At 34.9% G+C, this 12,220-nt stretch overlaps 1 protein-coding gene across 1 annotated transcript; it reads right to left on the bottom strand.

Moving 5' to 3' along the window:
* Positions 1-135: 135 nt before the first annotated feature.
* Positions 136-4,781, bottom strand: LOC144438479 (small ribosomal subunit protein eS1-like). Its single transcript, XM_078127516.1, has 6 exons — positions 4,671-4,781; positions 4,292-4,395; positions 2,497-2,684; positions 1,757-1,965; positions 1,107-1,216; positions 136-353 (listed from the first exon to the last, which is right to left on the bottom strand). The coding sequence occupies exons 1-6, from the start codon at positions 4,730-4,732 to the stop codon at positions 229-231; spliced, it is 798 nt and encodes a 265-aa protein (XP_077983642.1). The 5' UTR covers positions 4,733-4,781; the 3' UTR covers positions 136-228.
* Positions 4,782-12,220: the final 7,439 nt, after the last annotated feature.

Below are 12,220 nucleotides of genomic sequence, written 5' to 3'. Positions count from 1 at the left end.
CTTGCAAATCTTTGATCATAAATGTATGTTACATAAAGTCTTCTGGTGAACTTTGCCTGTATTAGCTGTATCAACTCACTCTGCAATATCATATCACATCACACTGCAAAAACATCATAAAACACCACAATAATGTCCAGTGTACAACAGAGCTTTTTTATTTATAGCTTTAGCTGCTGTTATGCCAACATCCCTTTTTTCACATTTTTTATTTGAAATGTTCAATGTTTACACAGACTCCAGCACTGGTGGTTCATAATTATCTGGTCTGGCAACCTTTTCTCCTGATTCATCTGTAGTTGTTTTTGTGGTGGTGGTGCCACCGTCACCATGGAGATCCAGTAACTTTCCAACTGAAATAGATAGAATAGATAGGATGATGTCAAATCAAATAGTCTGTGAAATATAATACTACTCTGGCAATCATGGTCTTGGCTTACAAGATAAGACACAAACTAAACTAATGTTTTGACATGTTGATATAAGCTCTTGAATGGATGTTAGTCTGTATTCACAGTAGGTTGGCATTTCTGGTCATAACCTTCATCTTACCCTGTAGATTTTTGGAGACCTCCTATTTTGATCATAGAGTGATTAGATTTGCACAACAGAGGTACCACTATCACCCAAAAAATGTAAATCTACCACATGGAAGAACAGGACAGTGTCCTCTACAGGGGTGTCTTGCACTACTACTACAGGGGTGTCTTGCACTACTACAGGACAGTGTCCTACATTTATACAGGACAGCACCTTACACTACTACAATGTACAGGACAGTGTCCTATATTACCACAAGACAGCACCTTACACAACTACAGGACAGTGTCCTACACTAATACAGGACAGTGTCCTACACTAATACAAGACAGTGTCCTACATTTACACAGGACAGCACCTTACACTACTACAATGTACAGGACAGTGTCCTATATTACCACAAGACAGCACCTTACACAACTACAAGACAGTGTCTTGCACTTATATAATGTATATGAAAGTTCTGACTAAATGACAGACAAGAGGAAGCTAAGCCCAATAATGTATATGAACTAGCTAAAGCATTTATTGTGAGTACAATATTTAGTGTATCCTTTATAACTTACTGTCTAACTTTGGTTTCTTCAACACTTTAACTTTACGAACATGGACATCGTGTAGTGGAAATATTCCTTGGCAGGCCTTTTCAATATCCTTGCCTATACTGTCAGGGATCCTATAAGGACAGAAACACATTTACAACTTTATATGTTGAACTCAAATGACCTTGTCACTTTCACTTCCTCACATTCATTCTTAACTGAATAACTGTCAAAATATGATTTACTCATGTAATTTTGCTTCAAGTGACATCTAAAGATAATTCTATTGATTTATGGTTCAACACTGTGCCCAGCATAAACAATCTCCCCTCCCTTCAACAAGTCTATTGTTGACATTCAGATCATTAATTAAACAAATACAGCAAAATACTCAGGGTATTTGCACAAGTGTTTGCAGTGTTCTCTGTGGCAGAAGAAACCAGTACAATACTCATGAAAATACCCTTGAGTACCCACTATGGAACTCATGCATCATGGGGTTCTCTTGTTATTAAAAATGTTTATCCGAAACAGCAAATTTCTGTAAAAAAAAATGATACTCCACGAATAATAAAAAGGCATTTATAGAACAATGAATCTTTCAACTTTCTTTTTTAAGGATCGATAGTTTACCTGAAAAGGCCAAAAAAGTAAGTCATTGCAAATAAACTTACAATTTGTTGACAATTTCTTTAAGTTCCACACTCTGGCATTCTCGTATCATAATTTCTGTCATTTTCTTCCTGATGGCTCTGACCTGTGTGTGATATGCGTACGTTGTCTTCTTGATCTGATTCTGCCTCTTCTTGGTGAACCCAATACAGAACAACCTAAGCAGGTATCCATCAGAGGTTTTTACGTCAACGTTGGCTTCAATAAGAGTCTACAGGAAGAAAGTTGATATTTCAGGTGAGAAAATGTGATCTGTATTTTCAACTTTGTTATGGTTTCAATGTAATCTTATTTGAACAAATAACATAGGACCAAATCTTCTTCAGTGCATCAAATTTGATCCAAGTATGCATGTACGTCCATGTACATCATATTATTTCCGGTGTTGTGTGTTTTGCACATTGGCAGAAAGTAACTATTTAGTCAAATATGTGAATATAGCCTCCAAGTGGTCTTACCACCTTGTGATGTCATTGGTCATTACATCAACACAGGTGTTATACAGATATTCATGCATTTATATAGTGCGTGTAAAGGTCTTTGCTGCAAGTCCTGGTTGTTGCACCCATCAAGCCCAGACACTCGTCTTTGTGCTGCCATCTCAAGAAGGTCTCCACACCAAGCAACAACAGATGGCATTTAAAAGCACAGAAATCTGTTTTGAGTTTGAAATTACCACCAACAGCACTGCTAAAATCTAAGTGGATCTTATATGTAAACCAATGATGTAATGTTAGCTCACCTGCCATTTTTTGACCATAGAACACAATTTATCTCTTGTGAGATTCATGCCATGGAAATTTGTCAAACAGTTCTTTCCTTGAACCTCTTCAACCATCAATCGGAATTTTCTGAAGGCAACTTCATCATTCTGAAGATCTGCCAATGATACCTCAAATACACGTCCTTTCAGACCATCAGATGCAATCCCTGTATTTAAAGAGAGTTTGTGGATGTCAGACCATTGTACAATGGTATATGCATAAATAAAAATAAATGGTACATGCTATTAGGTCTACATATGAGTAAGTGTTCAAAAAATCTTTTATTTTGGTTATCATAGGCATTCATGGGTTTCATTGGAGGCAAGGACATTATGAGGTGATTACACCATACCATCTCTACGTCCAGGCATATCACTAGTGTCTTTCAGAATAGTGATGTGATTTGGAAGACAAGCAAAGAAGTAACATACAGTAACAACAGATGTATTACTATCTGATGCTATGCCAAGGAATTCAAAGATGATATACGAAAATAAAAAGAAACAAAGTCAGCTGAACAATTTTTTAACCTTGTTCACTAATTGCTGCTTATATAATTTTAACCATTTTTGATGTATTACTATGTGTCTTTTACTAAGTAGTCATTTTAGCCTTTTTGTAATTATTGTAAACAATTTGTTGTTTTTAGCTTTATTATATTGTTTTACCATGCTTTTAAATCTATTTTAAATTATGTACAGCGCTTTTGAATATTAATAAATAGAAAAGGCGCTTTAGAAAATAAATAAACTTTAAACTTTAAACCATGTGGATCTATTTGGCATGGATGTAGTTGCAATTATTATATGTTCCATTATTTTCTGTTTCTGCACTTTTTATCCTTCCGAAGTTTGCACCATGTCAGGGCTCGATTCTGACACTTCACCTTTACATTAGACTGTCGACAGTTGTTCATGCCTTTTTTGCTACATTTCATCTAAAACAAAGTCGTCACCTTGCTCTGTAGCACTGAATACTAATGCATACTGATAGGAACTGCGAGTGCCAACGGCTTGTCCCTTCGGCACTAGCTGTTGCTTATCAGTATGCGGTTATAGTACTGCTCCGGATCGGAGCGAGGCGACAACTTTAGTTTTAGATAAAATGTAGCAAAAAAGGCACGAACAACTGTCGACAGTCTACTTCTACATCTTCCTGCAAAAAGCTGTATCGCAAGCCTGATCCTAGCATGCCAGTACTGTGCTGGCATGCCAAAAAATCAAAATCAAGATATCTGGTCCAGCAGTCATATATTAGCAATTGATTGACTTTATTTCACATCTCTCTTTTTGAACAGTGCAAGTCATCACTCAGATGACCAAATAATCACTGAATCAGACAGTACCTTTCATAATTTCAGATATCCCTCCTATATGCAAGTGTTACCATGCAGACATACGCTGCCATACTGGATAAGCTGTTGAGTGTACACAAGTCAAGGGAGGGATGTTTGAAATTATGAAAACTTCCTCTGATTTCAGGCTTAGTAATAATCGATCGTGTGCTAATATTTGAGAACTGGACCAGTTAATTCTACGATATTATGCTGTGCTGGGCTAATCCTAATCTCTATTTCTTATAAAGTGCATAAATTAGAATAACATAAGTTCAGGTTTGTTGCACAGCTTGTCACAGAGTGGAAAAATAAGGACACTCTAAATAGAGTCAGACTTACTCAGTCTGCAAGCAGACTCCTGTTCATATAGCAGTTTTGATATTCTTTCATTGTTAAAAACACATAGCTAAATATACACTGGTGCAACTGTCACTTACTTGTTCCCTGTGATCTTGTTACCAATGTCTTTCCGATGTTACGGATGTTGAACATGGACGGTGCCTTGACATCATACCAGTCTTTCTTGGAGAAAGGATCAACACTGAAAGACAGCGTAAACACGACATTAAAATCCGCTTTAACACATATTCAATTACACTAACAAGCCTCCGATCACATAAATTTGTACGCCAGAGTCATCACACTTCTACGCACACCAACGATCAACTCGGTGAGTAAACGTACGTGTGGTGCGACGTGCAGTGTGTTTACAATCTATCTTATATCTACGCCATCATATAATTTGATGAAAAAATATCCACAAATTTTGCTATCGAGATTTTAATTTGTTCATCTCATTAGTTATTTCTCACTTACATCTTCTTCTTGGCACCTTTTTTGCCACCTTTTGTAAGCCTTTTATTTTTGCCTACTGCCATGATGGACGATCTTGACGAAAAGGGCGTATGTTTGTTGGTTAATTCACATCTCGTACACCAAAAATAAAGTGATAGCTAATATTAGTAATAATAGTAATGAGCAAGTTAGAATATTTCGTTTGCTCTCTTCCATCTTGGGTGGCTTGATTCTTGAACCACAAGATTCCTTTTAAAAAGTTTGAATATAATTTTCAAATGTTTATCAAAAATTACACGCCACATACAAATTGGAGGCGAGAAACAGCGAACATTTGATTTCAAACAAACAGAGAGAGGATGTTGACGAGTATAAAGTTGGCGTCAGATTCAGATTCAGATTCAGCTAGCGTCATATTGAGCGTCAGATTCAGCGTCAGATAGCGTCAGCTAGCGTCAGATCCGAAGACACCCGACGGACTCAATCAAACCTGAATTAATACCGTTGAGACGACAGGGGAAGATTCCACTCCACAAGCTTTTGATGGAAGTTGGGATGTCTCTGCTTTTACAATTTTTATTTCGGAAAAACACGTGAAATAGAGTTGAAATACTTGTCACCGAGACATTGATAGCCCCAAGTTCGTCCACTGTATGTTCGTTGGTTGATACGTTTTGCCAATAATTTACACGGCGTCAGTAAAAATTAAATTTACGTGCGTAATATGTTGCCATACTTATGTTTTTATGCACATTTGAAAGCCTCTGAGATCTAGCTAGACATGTACCAGAGTTTGGTGTTACTGATAAAACGTAGAAGGCCTCCAGATCTAGACGCAATTGGTAAGTCTTACATTGTGTCGTTGTAACCATCGATGCATTAACCTATTTTAGGTATTTAATGAATAAAGATTTTTGTTGAGAGTATTGTTCATGAAACTGTGTCTACCTTTCACTTTGTGTATGTGTGTAATGTATCATAAGTTTATTATTTATGTCCATTTTGAAGTGGCCTGAAGATTAACACATTTAAATCACACATTGAAAAGTATATAACCTGTAGTACATTGGCTATTTATCTAGAAAACAACAGCATTGGGCTGATAGATCAGTGCAGTCAAGATGATATTAATCTGAGTTAGTTAATAATGTCTGTCACCCTATGATGGATCATAATTGTAAAGGATGTATAATTACAAGATATCATTGTGATGTTCGTTACATTTTCTAATAAGTATCAAATACAATTATAGGTATATACAGTTTGTATGAATTGATGTGCTTTATTGCATTATTTACCTATCCCCATGAAGTTGGTACATATAAGGCTTAATAATCACAACATTAACTGTAATTTTTCATTTACCATCGAAAGAATTAATTCATTGAATTTAACACTGTGTGGGTAGAGGCAGTGCATTATTATAAAATCAAACATTTATTTTTCTTACAAGTAACTTATTGTTTTTCCACTTAAAATTGTGCTCCCTGGGTCAATTATTTAACAAAGATGTGAGCATCATTGCTTTCAAATAAGTTTTGCATGCTTCTACTGAATTATCTATGCCTTAGAAGCCAAGATGGAAGTATATAATTGTTATGGTATTCAGGATGTCCTAGAGGAAAATATCATCAACTGGGGTAGGAATTGGTGAAAGATGTAGTCTTGCTGCCCCTTGTTCTGTACTGATCAATAACACAACACATATCAACCAGCAATAAACTGAACATGCTCCCATTCAGAGAAATATATCCCATGTTCCAAAAGTTCATCAACTATACAAATTAGCAATTGATTGACTCAATAACATCAAATATTTGCTTGGTCAATATATTTAGCAAGTTTAATCAAATTTGGTGTAATCTCGGTTTAGGCCCTAACTGACAACATTCGTTAAGTATCCAAATTGACAGCACTAAATTTCATTAAGAACTATCATATCTCTGTATGATCAATATCTGCGGCAAGTTTCATCAAATTTGATAAAACCCTTCTAGATGCATAACCGGAGTTACAAACATACATTTATTATGCAAATTAGCCCTTAATTAACTTGACAACTCTTTTATATCATTGTATGATCTGTAGATGTAGCAAGTTTCATTGAATTTCTTCTGCATGTATAGCCCCATTTATCATAATTATGCATAAATCATTATGCAAATTAGTATTAATTTTTGAATCCACTCCCACCAAAACCTAATCAGTGCCAAATTACTGCCAGACAATGCCACATAGTAAGTTGCAGAACATTTGCTTCAGTGCTTTTTGAGACATCAATGGAAATTCTGCAGTGGAATTCTGCAGACACACAGCACCATGACATCAGCTCCCACACAGGAGCTAAAAAGAGGAATCAACACACAGTTCTGCCTTGTCGAAGTTACAAGATGGAATCTATTTTAGAAGAGACAATCTTTACAAAGGATTGTGTATTGTTTTATGTTGATAATTGAATATATTTCTACCAGCTGAGTTCCTATCAGACTTACAAATAAACCAGTCTGATATGCCCATTCAACATCTCAATGGAGAGAATGAAAGTACTTTTTTTTGCATTGTGCATATTTGTGTTTATTTCTTCTCTACTTGTTTATATTTCAAATACCAATAAATTCCCACAATGCAATTACTGAACAGAATAACATCATTGCTCTCCCCAACATCACTAATTAGAAATGTGGAAGCCAAGGCTTAGAAACCTCATGTTTAATATTTTCTGGAACACGCACTGTACTTTACAATATACTACACTACACTACACTGTTCTGTGCTATAATTTACTGTGCTGCATGCATGGTACTATATTACCATATTGTCATGAAAGCCAAGTTTTTCTAAGTACCAGATGGAGGAGGAACACAACTACTGGAGAAATAAGAAAGAACTCACACACACATCAAAGGTTTTACTTTATCTCATTTATCTCTAAATAACAAAATACAACACTTGTACAGCGAATCTGCCTGTATGAAAAAAACTATGCTTAAACCTATAAAATTACTGATGGCTGGTTATGGAAAATAAAACTACTGGTAATGTTTATTGTAAAGTCTCATTTGTGTTGTATCAAAGCGTAGACTTGGGACACACTGTTGGCACTGCAATACACACACACACACACACACACACACACACACACACATACATGCACACCTCATGGATAAGATTGTCATTGTTCATGAATGCCAAGTTATGTTCAAAGCAATGTAGTATTCACAGTCCCAGCAAAGTGTTGAGTTTCCAAGCAGTAACAGAGTTCAGAACTTCCTCATACATTGTATAGGAATCCAACAGCATACAGTACTACAGAAATGTACTTTTATCACACATCAAATTCTGTGGATCAGCACCCATAACTTTCAAATATTGTCCATTTATACTAGTGTTACATGTAAACAACTATACTCCATATTATTGGATGATTGTACTTGCCACCAGGTGTCCTTCATATGTTATGCAAATTCACAAAAGTTGTTTATGTACAGTAAGTCATCGGTTGTAACATATCATGCTAATTTACAATTTACCTTAAATTGTATGCGAGTAATAATGTCTCTAATTATCACAAGTAAACAAGTGTGACTGGTCAACCTAAAGTTGCTGACTGGCCAAATAAACTTTAATAACATCACCACATTGTGGCACATAGTTAACCATACATTAATATAAATATGTAACTTGTTTATTCTGGGCTGGAAGGTATGCCATGATGGGACTCTACACTAATACATCAGTCAGCCCCTCTATACTATACTATACTATACTGTACTGTACTATACTATACTGTACTATACTATGCAATACTATACTATACTATACTATACTGTACTGTACTGTACTGTACTGTACTGTACTATACTCTACTATACTGCACTGTACTGTACTACACTACACTATACTAATACTATACTGTACTATACTATACTGTACTGTACTGTAAAGTACTGTACTAGTATACTATACTATACTGTACTATACTATACTATACTATACTATACTGTAGTGTACTACACTACACTATACTAATACTAAACTGTACTATACTATACTGTACTGTACTATACTATACTATACTGTACTACACTACACTATACTATACTGTACTGTATTGTACTACACTACACTATACTATACTATACTGTACTGTACTGTACTACACTATACTGTACTGTACTGTACTACACTATACTATACTATACTGTACTGTACTATACTATACTGTACTGTATTGTACTGTACTGTACTACACTGCACTATACTATACTGTACTATACTGTACTACACTGTACTGTACTATACTATACTATACTGTACTGTATTGTACTGTACTGTACTATACTGTACTGTACTATACTGTACTGTACTACACTACACTATACTAATACTATACTTTACTATACTGTACTGTACTGTAAAGTACTGTACTATACTATACTGTACTGTACTACACTATACTATACTGTGTACTGTACTATACTATACTGTACTGTATTGTACTGTACTGTACTGTACTACACTACACTAATACTAATACTAATACTAAATAGAACTGTACTGTACTGTAAATGCAAAGTACTGTACTATACTATACTATACTATACTGTACTGTACTGTACTGTACTACACTGTACTACACTACACTAATACTAATACTATATAGAACTGTACTGTACTGTAAATGTAAAGTACTGTACTATACTATACTGTACTGTACTGTACTACACTACACTAATACTATACTATACTGTACTGTACTACACTATACTATACTATACTGTACTGTACTATACTATACTATACTGTACTGTATTGTACTGTACTGTACTACACTGCACTATACTATACTATACTATACTGTACTGTACTATACTGTACTACACTATACTATACTATACTGTACTGTACTATACTATACTATACTATACTGTATTGTACTGTACTGTACTGTACTATACTATACTAATACTATACTTTACTATACTGTACTGTACTGTAAAGTACTGTACTATACTATACTGTACTGTACTACACTATACTATACTGTGTACTGTACTATACTATACTATACTGTACTGTACTGTACTGTACTGTACTACACTATACTAATACTAATACTATATAGAACTGTACTGTACTGTAAATGTAAAGTACTGTACTATACTATACTATACTGTACTGTACTACACTACACTGTACTGTACTACACTACACTAATACTATACTGTACTGTACTGTACTGTAAATGTAAAGTACTGTACTATACTATACTATACTATACTGTACTGTACTGTACTACACTACACTATACTGTACTGTACAGTACTATACTATACTGTACTGTATTGTACTGTACTGTACTGTACTACACTACATTATACTATACTATACTGTACAATACTATACTATACTATACTGTACTGTACTGTAAAGTACTATACTATACTGTACTGTACTGTACTCTACTGTGCGATACTATAGTGTACTGTACCGTACTATAACTGTACTGTACTATACTGTACTGTACTATACTATGCGATACTATACTGTACTGTACTGTACTATACTATACTGTATTGTATTGTACTGTACTGTACTACACTACATTATACTATACTATACTATACTATACTATACTATACTATACTATACTATACTATACTATACTATACTTTACTAGACTATACTATACTCTATACCGATACTATACTGTACTGTATTGTAATGTACTGTACTGTACTGTACTGTACTATCTTCAATGTACTGTAGTGCGCTTGATGCATTGTACATTTTATGCCCAATGTTCAGACATGGAAATAAATCAAATTCAATATTATTTAATCTTGATTTCACTTCATAATTTCACCACTTTATTAACACCAGCCTAGTGTTGAAGTTGACATCACTGTAACACAAAAGGAAAGAGAAAGTTACAATCTACTAAAGCTAGCAAAGAACATTACATTTAATTTTCATCTGTATAATTTTGGCTGCTTGTTTGATTGATTGACTCTCTGTATGAATACATGCACCATATATGCATGTATCATATATGTATGTATGTATGTATGTATGTATGTGTATGTGTATGTGTGTATGTATGTATGTATGTATGTATGTATGTATGTATGTATGTATCATGTATGTATGTATGTATGTATGTATGTATGTGTGTGTGTGTATGTATGTATGGTGTGTGTGTGTGTGTGTGTGTGTGTGTGTGTGTATGTGTGTGTATGCATGCATGTATATTATATGTATGTGTCTGCATGTGTGTATATATATTTGTGTGTGTGTCTGTCTATGCCTTATCACTGAGATCTGTTGACGTCTTTCTGGTTACTCAAAATTTTTATTCCATCCATTAAACAGTCTGAGGAGGAATTAATATTCAGCCTTGATGTCCCAAAATTAACTTTTACAACAAGTTAATTAATCTCTTACACTTTGCTGCTTTGATTTACTGGCCTTTCTAAATGATTGTTATTGGAACCAGGGAAAGATTAAACAGAAGAATGGTTTGCTAAAGTTACTTGTCATCGGAATTGTCATAAGCTGTCCGCTCAGGATAAAGTTCAAAAACGTACTTTTGTTCATGTGGGATTATTTAATTTATCCCCACTGAACCCACACACCTGTGGAATGACCAAAAACCACGCGTTTAATAAACAGAGATCAATTTTTTGCCCTTTGTCAATTCGAGATAGTTATATATCTTCAGAACTTGACAAAATGATAATCTAGGGCCTAATATGGTGGTGAATAAATCATTATGAAGAACTCTTCATGTCAAGTCAGGCGAATTCGGGTGTACAATCTAGACATACCCTACATGCTATAAATTATTATGTAATGTAAAGAGGGGGTCGGTGGGGCATGCAACTAAGCCGACATTTGAGTTTGAACAAGCAGCAAAGCTAGAATCAGATTTTAAACCTTACCTGATGACAGACATGTATGTATGTATGCATGTATGTATGTATGTACAAATGTTGTATGTGTATATGTATAGTTGTACTTTACTTCCTTTAGTTGGACTTTACTTCCATGTTATTACATGTGTACAGTATTCCAAACGCAGCATACAATGTAACACTTACCAATGCGTCTAGATCTGGAGGCCTCCTAGGTTGTTTATCAGTAACACCAAACTCTGGTACATGTCTAGCTAGATCTCAGAGTCTTTCAAATGTAAATAAAACATAAGTATGGCAACATATTACGTACGTAAACTTAATTTTTACTGACACCTTTACTGACGCCGTGTAAATTATTGGCAAAACGTATCAACCAACGAACATACAGTGGCTGAACTTGGGGCTATCAATGTCTCGGTGACAAGTATTTCAACTCTATTTCACGTATATTCCCCAAATAAAAATTGTAAAAGCAGAGACATCCCAATTTCGATCAAAAGCTTGTGGAGTGGAATCTTCCCTTGTCGTCCAAACAGTATTATTTCAGGTTTGATTGAGTCCGTCGGGTGTCTTCGGATCTGACGCTAGCTGACGCTATCTGACGCTGAATCTGACGCTCAATATGACGCTAGCTGAATCTGAATCTGAATCTGA

Source organism: Glandiceps talaboti, chromosome 8, assembly GCF_964340395.1.
Source record: "Glandiceps talaboti chromosome 8, keGlaTala1.1, whole genome shotgun sequence".
Classification (NCBI taxonomy): domain Eukaryota; kingdom Metazoa; phylum Hemichordata; class Enteropneusta; family Spengelidae; genus Glandiceps; species Glandiceps talaboti.
This window is presented reverse-complemented; position numbering and strand designations above follow the sequence as displayed.